This window comes from Schistocerca nitens, chromosome 2, assembly GCF_023898315.1.
Source record: "Schistocerca nitens isolate TAMUIC-IGC-003100 chromosome 2, iqSchNite1.1, whole genome shotgun sequence".
Taxonomy (NCBI): Eukaryota; Metazoa; Arthropoda; class Insecta; order Orthoptera; family Acrididae; genus Schistocerca; species Schistocerca nitens.
Window position 1 is genome coordinate 972,613,809 of NC_064615.1, and position 24,662 is coordinate 972,638,470.

General features: G+C 37.4%; 1 protein-coding gene across 3 annotated transcripts in view; it reads right to left on the minus strand.

Annotated features, from left to right (window-relative positions):
- The window catches only part of LOC126237299 (leukocyte elastase inhibitor-like), a 150,594-nt gene extending 127,512 nt beyond the window's left edge, over nucleotides 1-23,082 (minus strand). The window contains exons 1-4 of one of the 3 annotated variants that reach the window (XR_007545058.1): nucleotides 22,907-23,080; nucleotides 22,586-22,695; nucleotides 10,755-10,934; nucleotides 4,722-4,929 (exon numbers count right to left, since the gene is read on the minus strand). Coding sequence is in view for 2 of the 3 variants with exons in the window: in XM_049947258.1 (XP_049803215.1) it covers nucleotides 4,722-4,929; nucleotides 10,755-10,934; nucleotides 22,586-22,695; nucleotides 22,907-22,964 (556 nt within the window). In the remaining variant the exon portion in view is untranslated. Of the gene's footprint in view, nucleotides 1-4,721; nucleotides 4,930-10,754; nucleotides 10,935-22,585; nucleotides 22,696-22,906 lie in introns of all 3 variants that reach the window. The other 2 variants (XM_049947258.1, XM_049947257.1) reach the window with 2 other exon arrangements.
- Between the last annotated feature and the right edge of the window lie 1,580 nt (nucleotides 23,083-24,662).

The following is a 24,662-nucleotide window of genomic DNA, read 5'->3' on the forward strand; positions in this document are numbered from 1 at the left end:
CAGAGTGAAACATCCCAAGGTTACTCTGCAGTGTCGCATTACTGTCAAGGATTATGTGACTATTGTGGGTCATCAGGTCCATTCCATGATGGAATGATGATTCTGTGTTCCAAGATGACAGGGCACCTGTTCACACAGCTCACACCATCCATTATTGGTTTTGTGAGCACAAGGAATTGTCACATCTCCCTTGGTTACAACAGTCAGCAGATCTCAGAATTATTGAGCCTTTGTAGTCTGCTTTGGAGAGCAAAATTTGTGATTTCTATCCACCTCCATCAGCGTTACCTGACCTTGCCACTATTTCACAGGAAGAGTGATATAAGATTTCCTTGAAGACAATACAGTACCTCTATTTACTCATTCAGAGACAACTGAAAGCTGTTTTGAATGCCAACGGTATCCTATACTGTATTAAGCGTTGTTTTGTATTGTGATTTTGGTGTTCCCGTATTTATGTCCACCCCTGTAAACAGTGGCCAGATTATAAGCCAGGGCTTTGATTACCTTTATCATGCCTGCAAATAAGTAACATCCGACCCACAATTCTTCCCATCCCTCCAAAAGTGGTATTCCACCACTGATATAATCTAAAAAATATCCTGATCCATCCTTAGGCTACACGTACTTCTAACCCCTTGCCACATGGTTCAGATGCCTGTGGGAGACCTTGGTCCGCATAGCTAACTCCAAACATATTTTGTTTGCAGCACAGACATCTTACCATACCAGAGGCACGGCCACCTGTTAATTAGTTATGTCATATACTAATATTACTGTAACTTTAGCACAGTCTTTTATGAGGGCATGACCACTGATCAACAACTAACTGTTCACCAGCAGGAATGGCCACCACAAATTGTGGCCAGGAGTAGTTATCACTGAGTGGCAAAATGTCCACAAAGCACAACATTCTGTACTTCAATTGTTGTTTTACAGATAATGCAATCAGGACCCTCAGACTTTCCTCAACTTCCATGCTAGCTTCTCTTAATTACTTGGATGAGAATCATCAGTTCAACACATCCAGCAGTCTCTCAACACACTTGGCCTCAATCTCCACTAGCTGCACTCTCATCTCCACCCTATAAACCTACACTCTTATCCTTTTCTACAGTCTCCTCCTATTTTCCTTCCTCCCTCACCCTCCCAAACCACTACTCCATGTCATAATGTACTACACTTGATTCACCTTGCCTGTGCCCAGGTAAGCTTACTGATTATACTCTTTTTTTGTCCTGTTTATTTACTGCCTTTCCCTCCCATCCCCCCTTTCCTGTGCTACCCAACATAACTCCACTTACTAGTTGAGCTTGAGCTGCAATGCAGGTATAATGTAGTTTGTGTGTGTGTGTGTGTGTGTGTGTGTGTGTGTGTGTGTGTGTGTGTGTGTGTGAGAGAGAGAGAGAGAGAGAGAGAGAGATACATCTGGGATATGATGTTCAAAAACTCAACAATGCTTCTGATCTTGTGTATGTGTCTGGTGACAGCTGAATGCATAAAACATAAAATAAGTAGTTACCGTTACTAAACTCTTTCTATTATTCGCATTCCACCTATTCCACCAATGCTATAATGTTATATCAATGCAGAAATAAATTATGGAAATTAATATATCTGCACAACATCCATATGTTGCATATGCACATGCAAACCTTTAGGTTTGTGTGTATTTGATACTGTACCTTCCACACAATATAGGAATGAACATTAAGCTGTCAGCTCTCTGTAGCACACAAGCAAAGATCACTGAGCTAAGCACAGGACTGGGAAACAATAATCAAGCCTTAACTCTTATCAGTAACTACTATACACAGAAGAGAACTGCATATATAGGACGTATCTTATGGAACACCAAATGTACACTTCTGCAGCTAATACTGGAAAGGTAGCCTGAGGGTAAAAAAGAGCAAAGAAGGATACCTTTGTTAGATAAAGCAGTGGTGTTGTTGTTGTTGTTGTTGTTGTTGTTGTGGTCTTCAGTCCTGAGACTGGTTTGATGCAGCTCTCCATGCTACCCTATCCTGTGCAAGTTTCTTCATCTCCCAGTACCTACTGCAACCTACATCCTTCTGAATCTGCTTAGTGTATTCATCTCTTGGTCTCCCTCTATGATTTTTACCCTCCATGCTGCCCTCCAATGCTAAATTTGTGATCCCTTGATGCCTCAGAATATGTCCTACCAACCGGTCCCTTCTTCTCGTCAAGTTGTGCCACGAACTCCTCTTCTCCCCAATTCTATTCAATACCTCCTCCTTAGTTATGTGATCTACCCATCTAATCTTCAGCATTCTTCTGTAGCACCACATTTCGAAAGCTTCTATTCTCTTCTTGTTTAAACTATTTATCGTCCATGTTTCACTTCCATACATGGCTACACTCCATATGAATACTTTCAGAAACGACTTCCTGACAAGTCTATACTTGATGTTAACAAATTTTTCTTCTTCAGAAATGTTTTCCTTGCCATTGCCATTCTACATTTTATATCTTCTCTACTTCGACCATCATCAGTTATTTTGCTCCCCAAATAGCAAAACTCATTTACTACTTTAAGTGTCTAATTTCCTAATCTAATTCCCTCAGCATCACCCGACTTAATTTGACTACATTCCATTATCCTCGTTTTGCTTTTGTTGATGTTCATCATATATTCTCCTTTCAAGACACTGTCCATTCCGTTCAACTGCTCTTCCAAGTCCTTTGCTGTGTCTGACAATTACAACGTAATCAACGAACCTCAAAGTTTTTATTTCTTTTCCATGGATTTTAATACCTACTCCGAATATTTCTTTTGTTTCCTTTACTGCTTGCTCAATATACAGATTGAATAACATCAGGGAGAGGCTACAACCCTGCCTCACTCCCTTCCCAACCACTGCTTCCCTTTCATGCCCCTCTACTCTTATAACTGCCATCTGGTTTCTGTACAAATTGTAAATAGCCTTTCGCTCCCTGTATTTTACCCCTGCCACCTTTAGAATTTGAAAGAGAGTATTCCAGTCAACATTGTCAAAAGCTTTCTGTAAGTCTACAAATGCTAGAAACATAGGTTTGCCTTTCCTTAATCTTTCTTCTAAGCAGTGAACAAGATAAAAAATGTGGATTAAAGTACTGCACACGGTGGTTCATAGAATAAAGATTCCTCATGTGGTTGCAAACATCTATTAATGGATAGGCAGAAGAAGAATACACAGCTGTTACTGGCCACACTCCTCTAGGATTAAAATTTGCAGCATTTTGGGATTTTAAATCTTGAATATTGAATTACAATGTAACATTTTACTAAAATCTCTTATAATAGACAAAAACTGCTTCTGAAATTGTCATTTTCTTAACAAACAACTAATGAGTCTTTTTATGATGTCAGGTCGTTATCCATCTGTTTTCTTCAGTATGATGAACTTACTTCAACTTTCTACATGGAAAAACAGAGCTATATGAAATGGAAAGCAGAAACAGGTCACAGTACAATTACTTAAAAATAAAAGGCCATATTTTCACTTCCTTGATGAAAATGCTCCCCTTGAATGTCTGAGAATGAGTGACTGATTAACGACAGAAACAGGTTTGAGAGGTCAGAAAGCTAAAGTCACAGAGTTGTTGGCTGAGAGATCCCAAGTGATAGTTTCAACCACCAGACTGGAAAGATCTCTTTTCTTTGTGCACATTGACATCTTTGTGAATGTGTCATGAATAAGTGTTAAGTTTCAATATTTTTTATGGTGGAGGGAGGGATGGAGAGAGGGAGGCAGGGGGGGGGGGGAGGGAGAGAGAGAGAGAGAGAGAGAGAGAGAGAGAGAGAGAGAGGCGGGGGGGGAGGGAGAGAGGGAGGCGGGGGGGGGGGAGGGAGAGAGGGAGGCGGGGGGGGGGGGAGGGAGAGAGAGAGAGAGAGAGAGAGAGAGAGAGAGAACAAAACCTAGTGCCAGGATAGCCTAGTCCTAGCACCAACAGGGTAAGTGAGCATAACATTCCCATCCAGATGGGCTTATCACTAGCAACAGTGGCACATGCTCTCAATCCATGAGACACTGCAGACAGGTTTCGAACTCAACCCAAGACACTGGTACAAAGTCTCATGATCAGGATCAGTACACTACTAGCTCTTCTCCCTTTACTGGCCAAACACTGGTGTCTTCCATCAATAGAATTTGAATCGACTACTTCTGGTGAAGTATGTGTCAGCAATCTAAGCTAGCGAGTCAAGGAACCTGCAATATAGAAAAATATTAAGTCATGTGATGTTATGGGAAAGATTGATAAATGAACCTGGTACCCAACTTTAACACAGCTTGCTTATGTAAGCAATGTCATGCTAAATTCTTCATTAACATACAAATTACACACATCTCAACTTTTTTTTTAAAAAAAAGGAAAAAAAAGAAAAAAAAACATGTTAGATGTTTAAGGGGTATCTAGTTTCAGTAATTTTGGAGGTTTTGAGGCAGAAGTATGAACGAAGAGCTAAGAACATTGGTAGGTCATAAGGTTAAATAGTAGATGACATATCCTTACTGAACATCCTAATGTTTTCACTGTCTCATGATAAATGCAATGTGACATCATCTCACAGTTGTATGAAGTAACAAAGTGATGAGATTAAGTCTTCTCTGGACACAAATTAAGAAAAACATGTGAACATTAACACATCTATTTAAAAATAAAAAGACTCACTGTTATAAAAGTCTACATGCCTCAAAATTCAGTATGAAAAAAATTACCTTCTGAAACCATGTTCTTTATCTTTCCATTTGTAGCTTGTTCCACCCATTTGTTTATCAAACTTGCTGCTGTTTCTGCTTGAGAAAAATCAGTGTTCTGTGCAACGGAAGACAATGATTCACCAGCCAACTTGAACTCATTCTTCACTTCAAAATGTTTTTGAATAAACATGCCACTGGCAGACTCAAGAGTCACATTGTCTGCACTCTGAAAAATGAACAACAGACAAATAGGTGGGCTTTTTGCAGCTTTTGAAGACAATTTCTGGAAGAAAAGTGGATATATATGCAAAAACTACATCATTACTGACACTCTGCTCTTATTTGCTTGGCACTTCCTCTCACAGTTCCTGCACTCCACATGCATTTTCTCACTTGCGTAATTTCTAACATACCATTTTAATTATATTATTATGAGTTTGCTTAAACAAATCACTAGAGATAATCACTACTTCCTCAATTTATTGTCAAATTATAGTTAGGGGTAAGAATCAAATCACCAAACTCATTGTAAAGAAAGTTAATGTACAGTCCTCTAATGGTGTTCTGCTCAAAGATAGCTAGTACAAGTACTACATTAAATTAAGTTATTGATAAGACTTTGCTAATCCTTAACAAAACAGTAGCCTCCCAACCTGATCTTGACCCCTGGCTACACTACATATCAGTATGTAATCACATCTAAGATTCTGTATTCCCATTTGTTGACTTCCTCAACTCTCAACCAAACTGTCACTTTCCAACCTAACTTAATCTTGACCTCAGGAAAGGAGTTCCATCCCATCCAAACTAATAAACACCACAAGCAACTCACTATACTCTATGCACACTTGAAATTCAGAGTCTTACAGTTCCACATGCTCTCTCTCTCTCTCTCTCTCTCTCTCTCTCTCTCTCTCTCTCTCTCTCTCTCTCTACCTACCTACCTACCTACCTACCTGTCTGTCTTTCTCAACCTGCTGCATTTCTCCACAATGAAGATGATTATGTACATTTCAAATACCTCAACTTAATTTGCTTATTTGAGTGTTGATGAGACAGAAGCCAACATGCAATACAAGGTGTCATCTAAATGTAATGGGAATTTAATTCGGCAGGCTTTATATAGCCAACTTTCGAAACTTTGTTATGTTGTTGGTGCATATGTTCTTGATGTATGTTTGCATTTTCAGTTGAATATTCATTTTATTATTGACAGTCAAAAACATTTTATGTGTTTTCAAGCACTTGGCGAATTTTTACTTTAAAAAAAGATGGATAAAAGAATTTGCATTAAATTTTGCTTGAAAAATGGAATAAACTGCAGCACCACATTCAAAATGTGGACTGTGGCTTTTGGCGAATCTACTAGGATTAAGAGAAGAGATTACAAGTGGGAGAAACATTTCAAAGAGGGTCAAGAAGACACTGAAGATGATGACTGTCCCAGAAGCCCTAGCACATCAGTTACCGACAACAACGTGGACGAAGTAAAGAAAATGGTTCTGGAGAATTGACGAATCACCAACTGAGAGGTTTTCGATGATATAGGCATATCCCTGGTTCGTGCCAAGTAATTTTTTTCGGCTGTTTTGGGTATGAAATGCGTAACAGCAGAGTCAGTTCCGAAACTGTTGAATTTTGACCAAAAATGACACTGTGTAGAAGTCACTCAGGAATTGCTGAATGAAGTCGACAACCATCCAGAACTTCTAAAGAAGATTATAACAGGTGCCAAACATGAGTATATGGGCATGACATCAAAACCAAGGCTCAATCATCCCAATGGTAACTGCGTGAAGGGCCGAGACTGGAAAAAAAATCTGACAAGTTTGATCTCATGTGCAGGTTCTCCTCAGTTTTTCTCAATTACAATGGGGTAATGCATCACGAGTTCCTGACATAGTGGTACAGTCAATAAGGAATACTACCTGGAAGTTATGCACCATTTGTGAGAGTCAATCAGAAGAGAACAACCAGAATTGTGGCAAAACAACTTTTGAAATTGCATCACAATAATGTTTGTGCCTCAAATCTCAATGCTTGTTCATAATTTTTTGGCAAAAAAATATCAAACTGTTATGTTTTCTCAGCCATTGTTTTCACTTCGCATGGCCCCCTGCAACTTCTTTCTACTCCCCAAGGCTGAAGAGAACCATGAAAGAATATCATTTTACCACCTTTGATGAGATAAAAACAGAATCGCTGATGGAGCTGAACACCATAACGAAAAGTGAGTTCCTGAAGTGTTTGCAAGATTGGAAGAAGTGCTGGCCCAAGTGTATTAAACCTGAGGAGTATTACTTTGAAGGGGACAAAGCAGATGATGATGATGATGATGATGATGATGATGATGATGATGATGAGGAGGAGGAGGAGGAGGAGGAGGAGGAATAAATAAATATTCTTTAAGTTATCAATACAGATGGCTTTCATCTCTGATAATAGAGATCAAGGGCAACTATCATTACTGATGTCCAGCTTTGGTTTGTTCTCCACAGTAACCTTCTCAGCAGCAGCATAGAAACAGTTACTGATACTTATTTCTATATTCAACTATCTTTTGTAACAACTGATAGAACCAAACTAAATCGTTTACCTAATAATGGTGATCAAATGACAACTATGAACCATCCTCACCAATGTTGTTTAGCTAAGAAGGGAAAAATACAGTTTCCTAAAACCATAAACATGAACTGAGTCACACTAATAAGAGACAATTATCTAGATGAACTATGGAAAGAATTTTACCAAGACAATACAGCAGACAATAAATTGAACTATATTCCTAGAATATTCTTTTAACCCAGTTATCCTTTAAATTGGATTAGTGCCAATTACAGTGGAGTCTGAGAGAATGAATGGCAAACATCTGGTCTCTATGTATCTTGTACCAGTAAGATAACTTTATTTAATGCGCATTACTAGCTTTAATCAAGACATAAAGGAACATTACAAGTAATATTGCTTATTTCTTTGTTGAGTCAGCAAAAAGCAAATACTGTACTCCACTAGTCAAAAATTTCAAATTCCAAGAACAAAGCAAAGACAACTGTGAACATTATTTGGACTGAAAATAATAAACTAGGTAAGGCAACTGGGCTTCAACACGATGATGACAATGTCTGCCAGATACACAATGTTAAATTCAACACTAAATTCAATGAACTCTTCCTATCACTAACTGAAAATGCAGGAGAAAAATGGATCATTGGGAGGAGGGTGTAATGAAAATTTTTTGTACAATCGATAACCAAACATCTTGCATAGGCCTCTTCAGGGACTTTCTGATTCTTATACTTAAGTCGCAGTAGTACTTTATGAGTAACACTATGAATGAATTTAGGATAAACTGTGTAATTCACAAACAATTATTGGAAATAAAAATGAATTCCATATCAGAAAGGAATTTTATATACTGGTGCAAGAAACTCTTCAACAGGTTGTCAGCAAACATACAGCAAAAAACTGAAAATTTCCAGATATTAAAAAATAAACAGAAACAATACTTATTGGTCAGTTATTCTTTGGTTTATCTTAAGCACATTAATTCCAGTCAAGACAATACTAGGCTGCAACTCGCCACATGGAGGTAAACTACTTCAAGATGTACTTTTAAATATGTCTGTCACTCAATGCCTCCTGGTGAGTAACTATCTATCCTATTTCATACTGTTGTTATTCCATCACAGATTTTCGATTGTTTAATCAAAACTTATGTTTGACATTATCAGTAAATAGACACCTGACAGTGTTGTGTAGAGTTATTAAAAAGCTTAGTTTGAAGTATTAAATAAAAGCAGTAGTTTTTTTTACATTGTAATCACTTATATGCTTCTACATGTCACCTAGAAGTAATTCCGACAATTATAAATTTCAATAGCTTGGCACTGGTCGTAACTGGCTATCAGTATGCTTTACAAAAGTAGCTTTCAGTGGCTACTTCAGCCAATTAATTTATAAATTAACAAGTTCCATATCCCTGAAGGTTCTCTTTCATAGTGGGATTTATGGTACATCATGTGTGAACAAATGAATGCTGCTCCTGGTACTTCACGCTGTTAAAGGTCTGTAGTTTCTGCTTATTGTAGATCCTGAGCACACAATGTACGGGTAAATGATCATATATAAAATTTCTTCAAGTCTCTGAATTGGGGTCAACATATATTTACTTACTAGCCTTTTCCCCGCATTTTTACTTGTGTATTCATTAAAAACATATATTGTCCACATCTACTCCTCCCCCCTCTGTGCCCACCTCTTCTTCCTCTCCCGTCATTCTGTCCCTCTCATCCTCTCACCTCCTCCACCCCCTTCCCCCCTGTCCATCACTCCCCCCCCCTCTCTCACTGTTCATCACTATCTCCTACTCCCCCCCCCCTTTCTGTCAATCCATCTCCTCCTCCCCCCTCTCTCACTACCCATCTGCCTTCTCCTATCTCTGCTCAGCCACGTCCATATGCATATGGAACCCCTGAAAGGCAAGTTCATACTACCCAAACTACAAGCAAGGTGTGACAAAGTTGTGAACATATGGATGGAAATGCCTCCATGTTGATTGCCAGTAAAACAGACCACTGCTATTCCCATACTACTTGCCTGCCATGCAGGGAAACCTACATGACAGGGAAAACCTGTTTTTTGCTCACATCGGCACTTCTATGGGAGTTAGGAAGTTCTATTCCCCAAAATGCTGATTCTCATGGGACAAGTAGTATTGATACCAAATTCAGTGGAATTAACCCAGTGGTTTGGGAGGACATGTTGGACATAAACACATACATCCTGTTTTATATATACTGATTTATCTTTCAACCAGACAGTACAAGGATGACCAGGAAACTTATCAAGAAGCCCAGTTCAGGAAGCTCTGTACTTGTACTGCCTTGAAGACTAATGTGTTAGCTTATTTTGGATACTTTCACTCTTGTGTTTCACAGCATTATCTTCAGGGGTCACTATAGCTAAACCAAATTATATATTCATTCAGCAAAGGCTAGCAATAATACATTGGTAATCAGATAACCAAATGATCACTAATTTAGTCCACATTGTAATTTTTTGCTGACAACAACAATTTTGTGTGGCTCAATCACATGGTGGAAGTCTTTCAATTGGTCATCAATTTGGCAGAGAGAGAGAGAGAGAGAGAGAGAGAGAGAGAGAGAGAGAGAGAGAGAGAGAGAGTGTGTGTGTGTGTGTGTGTGTGTGTGTGTGTGTGTGTGTGTGTGTGTGTGTCCATCACATACCCCACTTATCCAACTGGTGCACGTGGCCCTGCAATTTAACACGGAACTCAAACCACATGTCATTTCTGGTGATTCCTCACGTTGTTGAAAAGTGAAGATCGGATTAAAACACAGACTGAAAAATCTGTTGTCTGACCAGGATTCAATCCTGAGACCTCTCGGGTGCCAGTCAGGAACTTTACAGCTACAGCACAAGGCCTGACTGCTGACATTATTCATTAATGTTTCAAATATGATTCTATGCAACCACATACCAAATGCACAAAAATAATTTTCATATCCACTACAGGAGACAAATTAATGTGAATGAACTGAACTTAACTGAAAATGCTCCCATACTGAGCCTTCTCTAATCCCAGTCACACAGATGAGCACTGGAAGCAATGGTGGTGGGGGCTAGAGTATGATGACACCACATTTGCTGGCTTCACCAACTCACAACCAAATTGTTGCCTATCAAGCAAATTTATACCTCACACAACAAATCTGTCTCTCACGACCTAAATTCCAAAAAATTACACACAATAAGTGCTCTGCTAGTATTTCTGTTTGTGGACACATGACATCACAAACCACATCCACTCAGGTCACAGTTGATGTCAAGAAATGGAGAATTCAATTGTTTTGCCTAGATCTCTGGTCAGATTGCTTTTTTCCTTTTGTTTTGTTATAAATGTTTGAAACCAATTACACAGTGCAGCAAAAATTACACACTTACCTCAATATTTTATTACCCATTATGAAAAAAATGGGTTTGCAGGTATACAGGGCACTCACTAATAGCTCAATTTTCCACATATCTTACCTTCAGGACTTTGAGTAGGGAAAGGGCACTAGACATCACAGACTTGGGATCATTTGTTTTGTTGATGACACTAGCAATTTGTCTAGCTGTACTTCCTTTAGCTCCAATATAAGTGAGTGCCAGTACAATTTCCAAGCTGGCTGGAGAAGTAACAAGATTTCCATTTACATCTGCCAGTTTCTGAAAGTGAAAACATGGATTACAATTAGATTGAAGTTTAATTTATTATAAATGCAGCTCTTACCACAAAGGCACCTTGCTGATGAAGGTTGCATTCTTTCATGTGCAGTTACTACCTCCACTGCAGTTTGCGATACTTTCTGCCAAGGAAATTACTTTTTGCTAGACTGCTTACAAGTTGAATGTAATGTACAAGATTATAGCCCCCTCCCCCTCCCAGCTTAAAATATGCCTCAATATATGTATTGCACAGTCTTACAGTTCAAATTTATTTGGGATTACTTTTAATCAAATGGATTAATCAGTGCATCAAAAATTCTGTAGAGCAATGGTCAAATGATTGAGCTGCACTAAAAATCTGGAATAAATGTCAAGAAATATTCTTTAATAGATTCCACAGTTTATTTTGTGATGTGTGATTTTGTGACTTCACAAACACGTGAAATGTTCTCACACTCTCCTTGCCTAAAATGAACATCCTTGACACATACCCATAGGGCTATTGGTCCCCATCATGAACACAACAGAAACATACCACAGGGACCCCAAGATTTTTATTTATTTATGGATGGTTAATAGTGATGTATTGTTAAATATGACGGAAAAATTTGAAGCTGCAGCCATATGTTGTCAAAAGAGATATTAAAGTAGCTTCAGTATACCACCCTCAAAATCACAACTACAACTTGTTTGTGGAGCTGCTAGAGAAACATACTCTTTCTACTTAAACACAAAGATTAAATGTTGTGTCTAGACACAATGAGAGGAAGCCGAAAGGCACGCGCTTAAACTCACACAGGCTGGCGTGAGGTCTGAAACAGGATACGTAATGAATGCTATAAAGAAAAGTACGTAGCTTCTGGAATACTTAACTTTAATCCACATTTGTAGAACATCGCTCTTGATGATACATTAATAGAATCTCAATATCAATTGAATACGGCGCCTTGCTAGGTCGTAGCAAATGTAGCTGAAGGCTATGCTAACTATCGTCTCGGCAAATGAGAGCGTATTTGTCAGTGAACCTTTCCTTGCAAAGTCGGCTGTACAACTGGGGCGAGTGCCAGGACATCTCTCTAGATCTGCCGTGTGGTGGCGCTCGGTCTGCTATCACTGACAGTGGCGACACGCGGGTCTGCCGTATACTAACGGACCGCGGCCGATTTAAAGGCTACCACCTAGCAAGTGTTGTGTCTGGCGGTGACACCACATTAAAGACGATTAATATTTGGTGATATCACTATAGACATTAAGTTGAAGTATTAGCCATTTGCTAAATACATTAAGATCCCTTAGCTTCTGCTGAATAAATTACAAAATCTCAAGGCAGGCAGCACACCTAATAATGTAATATTTAATTTTCACCTTTTAAAACAATTTGATATGGACAGAATAGACATTTCTGATAAAGGACTGGCTCAGGAAAACTGTTAACAGTAAAATACTTCCAATGAACATTGAAGAATTATAAGATCAGTTAATGACTCACAGTTAAACTAGCTGATAATTTAAATTTTTTTTTGTCTGCTCTTAAAGCAAGTTATCCTAGAGGCCACAGTATGATAAAACACCCAAGCGCAGTTGCTGTACTAAACCGCAATGTCTAAAAAAAGTTGGTGCACCCTGCATCTAAGTAGAATAAAAATCACGAGTTCAAAGCATAATAATTCTCACAAGGAAACGTGTGTCAAAACTCTAAAGGTCTGAAATCAAGGCACCAAAGTCACTAAGCTAATGATTATATACTGAACTCAGTGAATAATTTAAAAGCAGCATGAGAAATTATTAACATAGAAATAAATTGTGGAGACGAAGTGTACCAGATAAATTTTTTTGGTTAAAGCCAAAGTCCAGACAGATGACAATCAAGACAAATAGAATACAAGAAACTTCATGTGCAGTAAATAGGAGTAAAGCTAAGGGCAGTATCAACTTAAGTCATCAAAATATCAGGGTAATAAAAAATAAAGTAGATGAGTTATTAGTGTGTTTACATGATCTCAAAAATAAGAATGAGATTGATATACTCTGTCTGCCTGAACACCAAGTAACTGTGGGCATGGATAGTGCCAGTATAAGTGGGTATAATTTAGCATCTTACACTTTTAGATCTAGAATGGATAAAGGAGAAGTTGCCATTTTCATAAAACAAGGGTATAAATGCAACACTGTAGAAGCAAGCAAATTTTGTGTTGATCAGCACTTTGAGGTTTGTGCATGTTAACTTCAGCTAGATGATATTAGCAACAGTATACAGGTCCCCATTAGGAGACTGGGAACTATTCATAAAAAAGTTTGACTCCCTATTATGCTATCTGTCAGACAAAAAGAAGAAGTTATTAATCTGTGGTGATTTCAATGTGAACTTTCTAAATAATTCTGAGAGGAAAAGTGAACTAGAAGTGTTATTAACAACATATAACTTAGAATCAGTGATCAATTTCCCTACACGTATATCTCAAGACAGCAGCACACTAATAGATAATGTATTTGTACAGAAACAGGATGTAAAACAAACACATGCTTTCCCTGTGGTAAATGGATTGTCAGACCGTGATGCACAACTGATTAACTTACAAAACCTAACAGGGTGTACAGTTTGGAAACCATTACGTAAAAGTGTAAGGTCGCTCAACCCGGTATCGATAGAGCACTTCAAAGAAAGCTTAAGAAATGTTAACTGGGGAGATGTATATAATGACCCAAATACTAATGATAAATGCAACATATTTCTTGATAAATTTATATCCCTTTTTGAACATTGTTTCTCAAAGAAAATTACTGAATGTAACACCACACACTTTTCAAAAAAACCTTGGATTACTACAGGTATTAAAGTGTCTTCAGAAAGAAAAAGAAAACTTTATGAGACAGTAAGAACTAGTAAAGATCCAGAAGTAGTTTACACAATAAAAATTCTTGTAACATACTGAGAAAATTTGTAAGGAAATCAAGAAATATGTATATCAGAGAAGAAATTAACAACTCTGGCAATAAAATAAAATCAATATGGATTGCTGTTAGAAGGGAGACACGAAAAGTAACCACTGGGGTAGGTAGTATTACTATTAAGGAGAACAAGACCATCCTAACCAACAGTACACAAGTAGCTGATCTATTTAACAACCATTTCTTAAGAGTAGGAGAAAAAATTGGTGAGAACAGTTCAAAAGAAAAAGCCAGGCAGTACATGGAAGAGTCTGTTTTGAAAAAAAATTAGTCAGATTAAGTTTCACCTAATAACCTCTTGTGAAATAAGTAAAATTATTAAATCTTTGAAAAATAAATGTTTTGTTGGAGTAGATGACAGCTCTAATAAGATATTAAAACAATGTGGAGTAATTGCAGCTGATGTTGTGAGTCACATATGTAATGCATCACTAATTCAAGGTATTTTCCCAGACAGGTTAAAGTATGCCATTGTCAGGCCGTTCTACAAAAAGGGGGACACCACAGATGTCAATAATTATTGTCCAGTATCCTTGCTTACAGAATTTTCAAAAATCTTCGAGAAAGTAATGTACTCAAGAGTGGTTAGCCATCTCAACAGTAATGGGATACTTAGTAAATCACAGTTCAGATTTAAGAAATGCTGTGCTACTGAGACAGCAATATACAATTTCACTGTCTACATAATAGAGTCTTTAAATAGTAAAATGTCACCAATAGGAATTTTCTGTGACTTGTCCAAAGCATTTGATTGTGTGAACCATGACATTATGTTACAGAAATTACAGTTCTGTGGTATAAATGGAATAGCACATGAGTGGTTTAAGTCATACCTACAAAACAGGAAGCAAAAAGTTTCTTTATATGGGTCAAGTGATTTAAATAAGTTTGATACTTCATCTAACCGGGGTGAAATTAAATTAGGTGTTCCACAGGGTTCAATCATGGGTCTCCTTCTGTTCTTGATATATGTGAACGACCTCCCACCTATCTGAAACAGGAAGCTGAACTGGCACTGTTTGCTGATTATACAAGCATCATTATTAATCCAGTAAAAGAAACTTCAATTGAAAATGATACAAATAAGGTCTTTGGAATAGTCATTAATTGGTTTTCTGCAAATGGGCTTGCTCTAAATTTTGGAAAAACACAGTACTTCCAATTTTCTGCTGCAAAAAGTACAGTTCCTTCAATAAATATAACACATCAACAGAAGTCGGTAGACAGGGTAGAGCATACTAAGTTTTTGGGTGTACACATAGATGAGAAACTTAATTGGAAAATTCATATTATGGATCTTCTAAAGTGACTACATTCAGCAACTTTTGCAATCAGAATAATGGAGAATGTGGTCAATGAATCAATTGCTAAGTTCAGTAATTGCAGAGGAGAAGATTGCTATGATCTTTCACATTGTAATGCCACTGACTAAAATAACCAATAAAATCTTAAGGTAATTATCCAGAATGTTTGAAAATATCTGTCGTCAAAGCAGTTTATAAGACAGGATGTTGGGATTTGGTGAACAAAATATTTGTTCCATTGGCAGTGAGTTTATGTGTACAGATCTCTCTGCTTGTTGTATATATTCTTAGATATATACAGAAGATTTTCTGTGATATATGCCTTTGTATAGTGCTGGGAACACATTAAATAAAGTAAAATATATGTTCCTAACAGTGTCCCTCCGTCAACAATATTTTACAGTGCAAATATATGATCCAACAGGTTATGGACCCAGGAAGATGGAACTGAATAAGTTAAATTAGTGAACAGTGGAAAACTTAATACCGTTTGTGAGCAGTTTATAATTTACAGTAATTATATTGTAACTGCAGTGCAAAATGGCTAAGCAGGGATGGCTAGAGGACAAATGTAAGGATGTAGAGGCGTATCTCACTAGGGGTAAGATAGATACAGCCTACAGAAAAATTAAAGAGACCTTCAGAGAAAAGAGAACCACTTGTATGAATATAAAAAGCTCAGATGGAAGCCCAGTTCTAAGCACTGAAGGGAAAGCAGAAAGGTGGAAGGAGTATATAGAGGGTATATACAAGGGTGATGTACTTGATGACAATATTATGGAAATAGAAGAGGATATAGATGAAGATGAAATGGGAGATATAATACTGCGTGAAGAGTCTGACAGAGCACTGAAAGACCTGAGTCGAAACAAGGCCCCGGGAGTAGACAACATTCCATTAGAACTACTGACGGCCTTGGGAGAGCCAGTCCTGACAAAACTCTACCATCTGGTGAGCAAGATGTATGAGACAGGCGAAATACCCTCAGGCTTCAAGAAGAATATATAATTCCAATCCCAAAGAAAGCAGGTGTTGACAGATGCGAAAATTACCGAACTATCAGTTTAATAAGTCACGGCTGCAAAATACTAATGCGAATTCTTTACAGACGAATGCAAAAACTAGTAGAAGCAGACTTCGGGGAAGATCAGTTTGGATTCCGTAGAAATGTTGGAACACGTGAGGCAATACTGACCCTACGACTTATCTTAGAAGCTAGATTAAGGAAAGGCAAACATACGTTTCTAGCATTTGTAGACTTAGAGAAAGCTTTTGACAATGTTGACTGGAACATACTCTTTCAAATTCTGAAGGTGTCAGGGGTAAAATATAGGGAGCGAAAGGCTATTTACAATTTGTACAGAAACCAGATGGCAGTTATAAGAGTCGAGGGGCATGAAAGGGAAGCAGTGGTTGGGAAGGGAGTGAGACAGGGTTGTAGCCTCTCCCCGATGTTATTCAATCTGTATATTGAGCAAGCAGTGAAGGATTCAAAAGAAAAATTCGGAGTAGGTATTAAAATCCATGGAGAAGAAATAAAAAATTTGAGGTTCGCCGATGACATTGTAATTCTTTCAGAGACAGCAAAGGACTTGGAAGAACAGTTAAATGGAATGGAGGGTATAAGATGAACATCAACAAAAACAAAACGAGGATAATGGAATGTAGTCGAATTAAGTCGGGTGATGCTGAGGGAATTAGAATAGTAAATGAGACACTTAAAGTAGCAAATGAGTTTTGCTATTTGGGGAGCAAAATAACTGATGATGGTCAAAGTAGAGAGGATATAAAATGTAGACTGGCAATAGCAAGGGAAGCATTTCTGAAGAAGAGAAATTTGTTAACATCAAGTATAGATTTAAGTGTCAGGAAGTCATTTCTAAAAGTATTTGTGTGGAGTGTAGCCATGTATGGAAGTGAAACATGGACGATAAATAGTTCAGACAGGAGGAGAATAGAAGCTTTTGAAATGTAGTGCTACAGAGGAATGCTGAAGATTAGATGGGTAGATCACATAACTAATGAGGAAGTATTGAATAGGATTGGGGAGAAGGGAAGTTTGTGGCACAAGTTGACTAGAAGAAGGGATCGGATGGTAGGACATGTGTTGAAGCATCAAGGGATCACCAATTTAGTATTGGAGGGCAGCATGGAGGGTAAAAATCGTAAAGGGAGACCAAGAGATGAATACACTAAGCAGATTCAGAAGGATGTAGGTTGCAGTAGGTACTGGGAGATGAAGAAGCTTGCACAGGATAGAGTAGCATGGAGAGCTGCATCAAACCAGTCTCAGGACTGAAGACCACAACAACAACATATTGTAACTGCGCAAATGTGTTCTGTCCTGATACCAAAGATTGAGAAGCTCATAGGTCGAGAGAATTACGCAACTTGGAAGTTTTTAATAGAAGCATATCTACTACTGGACAACCTTTGGGATGTCACTGATGAAACCTTAAAGTTCATGGATACAGATTTCCAGAACAAAGACAAAGGCAAATTCAAATTAATTCATCTAGTTGATCCAGTAAATTATGTCCATATAGAAAAGACCAGAATAGGAAAGGAAGTATGGGACAATCTAAGAAGAGCTTTTGAAGATGGAGGTGTAACTAGGAAGTGGCTTTGCTAAGAGAACTTTTTGCCACACATTTAGATGAATGTAAAAATGTTGATTACATAAACAAAATCATATCCACTTCAAATCGTATAAGGAATATCAGATTTGACATTGCTGCAGAAGAGATTGGTAGTGTTACTAGACGGACTACCTAATAAGTAATCCCCCATGATAATGGGCTTAGAGTGTTCAGGGATACTAATTACACATGACAGTGTTAGAGTCAAGGTCTTGAAAGATGTTAAGAATGTACAAGAATATCCTACTGACAATAAGGAAATGGCTTTATATTCAAAATACAAAAAGAAGAAATTTGTTTGATGCTATAAAAGCTGAGACATGGGACATTTTGCATCACAGTGCATGAAAAATAGGTCAAGTTTCAAAAGGTCTAGAAAGGAATGCAAGCAATAAAGGTGTGGCACTTGCTGCTTATTATTCTTATGGTAAAACTGAAAGCAACAGTACAGAATAGTTCCTGGATTCTGGAGTTTCAATTTATATTTCCAAAGACTAATCAGTTTTACATGTTTCTCCAAGAACAAACACTGGTGTTTCAACAGTGGACGGTTCTCAGTTGCAATGTTAACTGGTTGGAAAGAAACTTTAATTTGAATGTTAAAGGAGACTCACAAGATATTGCAGTACATAATTTACATCATATGAAGAACATTGCTACAAATTTGCTTTCATTGAGATAGTGAATATGGGTAACAATGTAATTTTTGATTTAAATGGTGCAGAAAAAATTGATCAGAGTGGCAGTGTGATAGCCATAGCAGGTAAAGATGGGGCAATAGCTTAGATGTTCTTCAAGTTGGAAATATTTATCCAGTATATTCAGCCAAAAGTTCTTTTATGACATCAAAGGCTCAGTCATCTCAAAAGAAAATGTATGGTCTTGTTAAAAGGTAAGGCAACAGGGGTACAGGAAAGTAATAGTTGTAACTTACCTTGTGAAATTAGTATACAAGGAAAGCAAGCCAGATTACTATTTAAACTAAGTAAAAATATATCTACTGAAATTTTGCAACTAGCTGACATATGCAGACATTTGTGGACCTATGGAAGAAGAATCTACAGGGAGCAGTTGTTATTTCCTTACCATTATTGATGATTTAAGATATACCCAATGTTTATTTCCTTAAAACAAGGGCAAAGTATGTGAAATATATGCTAGTTTTCATGCCATTGTTGAAAGATAGATTGGGAAGAAGATAAATGTTATCAGATCAGACCATGGCACTGAATATGTCAAACAATTTCAGCAAAAACTGAGTGAATTTGGAATCCGGCCTCAAACTACAGTTTGCTATGATTCTGCTTAAAAAGGAGTGACAGAACAATTGCAGAGAAAGCAAGAAGCATGTTAAAGGCTGCAAAATTACCAAAATGTTACTGGAAAGAAGCAGTATCAATGACAAAAAGAGTATCTAAATAACAGATCACCTACCGAAGCTGTACCAAACAAGATTCCATATGAAGTTTGGACCTGATCTTTATCATCTAAGAATTTTTGGATGTAAGGCCTTGGAACAAGTTCCCAAACAACTTGTAAGAAAATCGGACTCTGAATCTGAAAAATATATTTTAACTGAATACTGTGAAGATTCCAATGGTTGTGTGTTGATAAATCCTAAACAAAAAAGGGTAATAAGTTAGCAGAGATGTATAATCTGGTGGAAAGAAAACAAATTATGAAAAAGTACATGTAAACATTAATGAAGACTATATCCAAGAACATGTAGGGTACCAGTACATACAAAAACTAAAGGACTCCAGCAGCAGGAGACATAAATTTTTAGTATTCACCATTTACAATAAAACCTACGTTGTATCCAAACTGTGAGATTTTTGTGGCCACTCAAACATTCAATAATGAACCTCTTACAGTTGAAGAAGCTTTGACCAGCCTGAATGCAGATAGCTGGAAGAAAGCTACAAAAAAAGAATTACAGTCTTTTTTCCAAGAATGATAAGGCTCCTCTCAGATAGAAGGTGTAGACTATAAAGTCTGCAGTGAAAGATGATTCTTTAAGATATCTCTTGTTCCTCGCAGTAAAAGAAAATTTATTGATCCACCACATGGATATGAAGACTGCATATCTCAATGGACAATTGGAGAAAGAAAGCTCTGTGATCCCACCCAAGGAAGCCAAGCACTCTCTTCAAGAAATGAAAAAATTTGGTATCTGACAAGGAGCATGTATGGACAAAAATAGAGTGGATACTGTATGAATCAGTAAATGTAAAGCATTAACAAGGCTGCAAATGAGTCAGTCAGCAGCTAATCCTGGTATATATCACAGAATAAATGACAACAGAACTATAATTTTGGCTAAATGGGTTGATAGTTATTTTTATTTTGACAAAAAGTGAAAGTTCAACGAATGGTTCAAGAAACAACTTAAATCAGAAGCTGATTTTCTTGATGTTGGTCAAGTGAAACAGAATTTGGCTATGAAGTTACAAAAGTGACAACCTAGAATTGCCAACAGACCAATCAGTGTACATAAGGAGAATACTAGAAAAAAATTGGCATGAATAATTGCAAGTCAGTTGCCACACCTATGGAACAGGATGTGCAATTGTCAGGGGCAGAAGAAGCTGAAATGTGTAAAAAGGAAGTACCTTATCTGGAGGCAGTGGGAAGTATTTTATATTTACCTTACACTCCCACACCAGGCATTGCCTTTGCTACTAACGCTGTGAGCAAATTTTCCAAAGACATAGAATTAAACATTGGGCTGCAGTTATGAGAATATTTAGATATTTAAAAGGAACTGTTAATTACAAATTACGATACTGTACAACAAGAAATGGAAATCTGGAATGTTACAGTGATACAGACTGGGGCAATCAGTTGTATAACAGACATTCTACTACAGGTAGAACTATAATAGGTGAAATTGAGCCACATATGATTATTGAGCCAGCTAACTAGTTTTGTGTCAACATGGGAGCAATCAAGATAGCTCAGACCCAAATAACACATGTGTAATCCAAGCATATTGACATTAGGCACCATTTTATTAGTCACCAGATAAAACAGAAGGATATTACTAGAAACTATTTATGTACAGTGGAAATGCTTGTTGATTTATTAATCAAGCCTCTTAGTAAAGACAAATTTCAGAAATTGGTAAAACTTTATGTTTTAACAACATAATGGTTCAAGCAAAGTGTTTTGAGATGATGATCAACATTATTGTGAACACACAAATAGTTGTTCAAAGAGAGATGCTGGGATTTGGTGAACAAAATGTTTGTTGTGTTGGCAGTGAGTTTACGTGTATAGATTAAAATATGTGTTCCTAAGTAGTGTTTCTCCATAAGTATTATTTTGCTGTGCAAATATACAATCCAACACAGGAGATATAGCATCTCCAAATAACTATCAACTTTTATCACTTGTAGCTGTAATACTGAAAATAGTAGAATACTGCATGCATAAACAGGTAAGTCAGTATTTTGTATCTAATGATATACCTAGCTCCTTATAGTATGGTTTCAGATCCAGTCTTTCTAGAGCCGAAGCAGATGAGAGCATGGCTGCAAAAAAAAAATACAACTGTCTTAAAAATAAAGAGGTTATCTGTGTAACGCTGTGGGACCTAAGCAGACCATCTAATATTGTCACTCACAGTATTCTCACAAACTCAACACTATGGGGTATGAGAGAATGCACTGTGGTTAAAGCAGTCTACAACTACCTTCTCTTTGTTAAAGAAAAGCTAAGTAAGTCTGACCAAAGGAGGGCAGTTCATGACCATTACTTGAGGAGGGGACATAAAATTAATGTGCCATATGCTAGGTTGGTGACTACCCATACCAGCCAAAAGTATCTTGGTTTTGTCTACTTCATAAAATTACCTGAAAAATGCCTGTACAGTGCCAATAAATAAATTTACAACTGGCCTTGTGAAATGCATGACAATAGGGTTTTACTATGCTCTAGGGATCCTTGAGTTTGTGACAAAATCACCCACATCTCTTATGAGGCCTGAACAATAAATAAACAACAGGCTTTATTTTGTAAACATATGTGTTACACTATATGACTGTTTCGTTACTGTCTGATGTACCTTTTGTCATTTATTTGCTTAATTATTTCTTTGTCATTCACTTAACTGTACAGTACATTTATATTTTCACTGCTGTATTAATTATTTTTCCATTTACTTAATTATGCAACATATTTCTATTATAATTATTTTATTTAACTTCGACAACACTCACTGCATGTAAAGATGCTCAAAGATAAGCAACGGATTTATCTTTGTGTAAAAGGAGACTATGAAGACATGAGCAACAAACATTCCTTTCTCATAACAGAAGCACTTGGATAAAGTTTTATTTTAAGCCTCTTTGGTGTGCAATTTACATTGTATAAGAAACTGTGCAATACATTCATGAACCCACTAACATATCCTGTAGCTGCCTACACGCAAAGGGCTCCAATTGGTCAATGATAATAACGAAAGGGTTTCTTTTTTACTGACAGTGCAAAAACTCTTACATTCTTTTGATAGCAAGCCAAATTTTGCCTTGGGCTGGAAAACATTCCAATACACATTTCTGGGTTCCTGACATGTTTTGAACAACGTCTTTAAAAGAAAATTACGTCTCCTGTAATAACCTGTTGCATCGATTTTTCTGTGTACACCCTAAATGGAATGATGGAAGATGGAATGTGATCGGTAATTTCCTTTATATCTATGTATTCTCTTTTCTATAAATCAACATTACACACTGTGCAAATAAATGATCACACGTACCTTATACAAATCGAGTGAAAACTTAATGTTCCCTTTGGTTCCTTCGTTACCGTTAGTGGCTATTGACGAACCGCTTACTTCATTAACGACGACTACAAAAACCAACAGACCTACAAAGTACGTAATAATGTGTTAATTGACGCTGGCTTCAGCTGCATATTGTTTCTACAAGTAAACATAAACGGTACTACAAAAGTAATTCACTATCGCCGCGTAACGGATCTGTTGTTTCTCGCAGTACACATGAATACAACATAATGTGCGATACATAGCAGTATATTTGTAACATTTGTCGCTATTTCTGCCGTGTAATTGACATACCGAAATAAAAACGACCTGTCCAACAGACAGACCAGATATCTGAAATACACGAGTGCATGCCGTTGGATGTCACTTGTCTGCGAGCATTTACTTTTCGAATTGGGCGGAACGAACCCGACGGGGTTAGCCAAACAGCGCTGATGACACTCTGGTAAACAGTAGCATGCAGATTACTAAACAGCATCCAATCTACTCAGGCAGCGGATGTCATTGGCTCTCCGAGCCAGGTGAGGCCAAACGGGAAACGAGGGAAATTTGAAAAGTTTATGTCCCTTAAAATCTATACTTACAAGTTGGGCTAGAGAGTGCTATAGCACTGTGACTCAAGGAATCGTTCTACGCTGCGAACTAGCAGCGACTGACGGGCAAGTTGTTAACGTATGGCGAAGACCACGAGATTCAAGAGAAACTGTGTTTTACGTCTTCGCTGTGTCCGCCTTACCGAGGTCGTCCGGCGCCCTTGGCAGAACCGCCTTAGCTGCGCGTCGATTCCTCACCCCGTAGAACCAACTTTCTGCATTTTTGTTCCAAGTAGAAAATTTTATATCTTTGTAAGTAGCTTTAATAAAAATGAACCATCATTGAAAAAATACTTTAATGATCTATATTGATGAGAAATATTGCGCACAACAGGTTAAATGTATCCTAGTAATAAATAAATTAGAAATTGTATAAACTTTACAAAAACTGAAAGTATAGCAAAAACTTTACCTCAAGGGACATATTTTGTTTGCCTCTTATAAATTATTAATAGTGCATAAATCATCACGGTAACTAGAAATAAAGGAGAGATCTATATTAAGCGTTGAGAAAATAAGCCTTCCCAGGAATTATGATTTTATTATAATTTTACTTTGCATTTCCCTGCTCTGAGTGAAGCAACTCACTGATTATGATATTGCAGTGTCAGTATAATATTCTATCGACAAGGAGGCTAAATTAGAGTCTACTTTCACTTATACTCGACCTTATGTAATTTTTTATCGTCTTTAAATTGCTGAAGCTCATTTCACAAGATTCTGCAGCCAGAGGCAGTGTCATAACTGTCCTCAAAGCTATTTCGATGTTTGGCTAAGCATCTCCTAACCCAAACCTTGAAGAAAAATAATAAAAAAAAACGAGAGAGAGAGAGAGAGAATAAAATTCAGAATACCCAAACGGGAAGCCCTACTAGTGCTCTAATCAGCATTTTTCACCCGGAACAGGAAAGCAGCTATTTCGTTAACTAGCTCCACTACATCAGTCCCTATTAGTATTTGACACCGTATTCAGGTGCACATTGGAGCTTCCTTTTAAGGCGCCTCTCGAGAGGCAATAAAAGTCACATAAAATGATTTGGAATTTGTGCATTCTGTTCTCCATTTTACTTGTTATTCTATGACATACTCTGAACGTTTGAAGCACTCTAGCTCAAACAGCTTCTGGCACAGACAAAATGTGGCTCGCATTCTGCTATCTCTCCAGCCATTCTCTTCATCTTTCTTAGTCTTTAACAGCAAATTGTTTTGGATGAAGATATAATCACAAACATATTTTACTTGAGCTGTGTTTCAGTTCTTTCTCTTCACAAATCGGTAACTGTTAAATAAATTGCATCAGCTCAGATACCAAACTCGATGCTGTATCAAGGGTAGCACTCGTCCTTTCATCGATTTATCAGCACAGTCCAGTTTCACAAATACATCAGTCAATATCTCTAAAAGGCAAACAAGTTTGTAAACAATTTCTGTTACAAGGGTCATAATATCTATCGCTG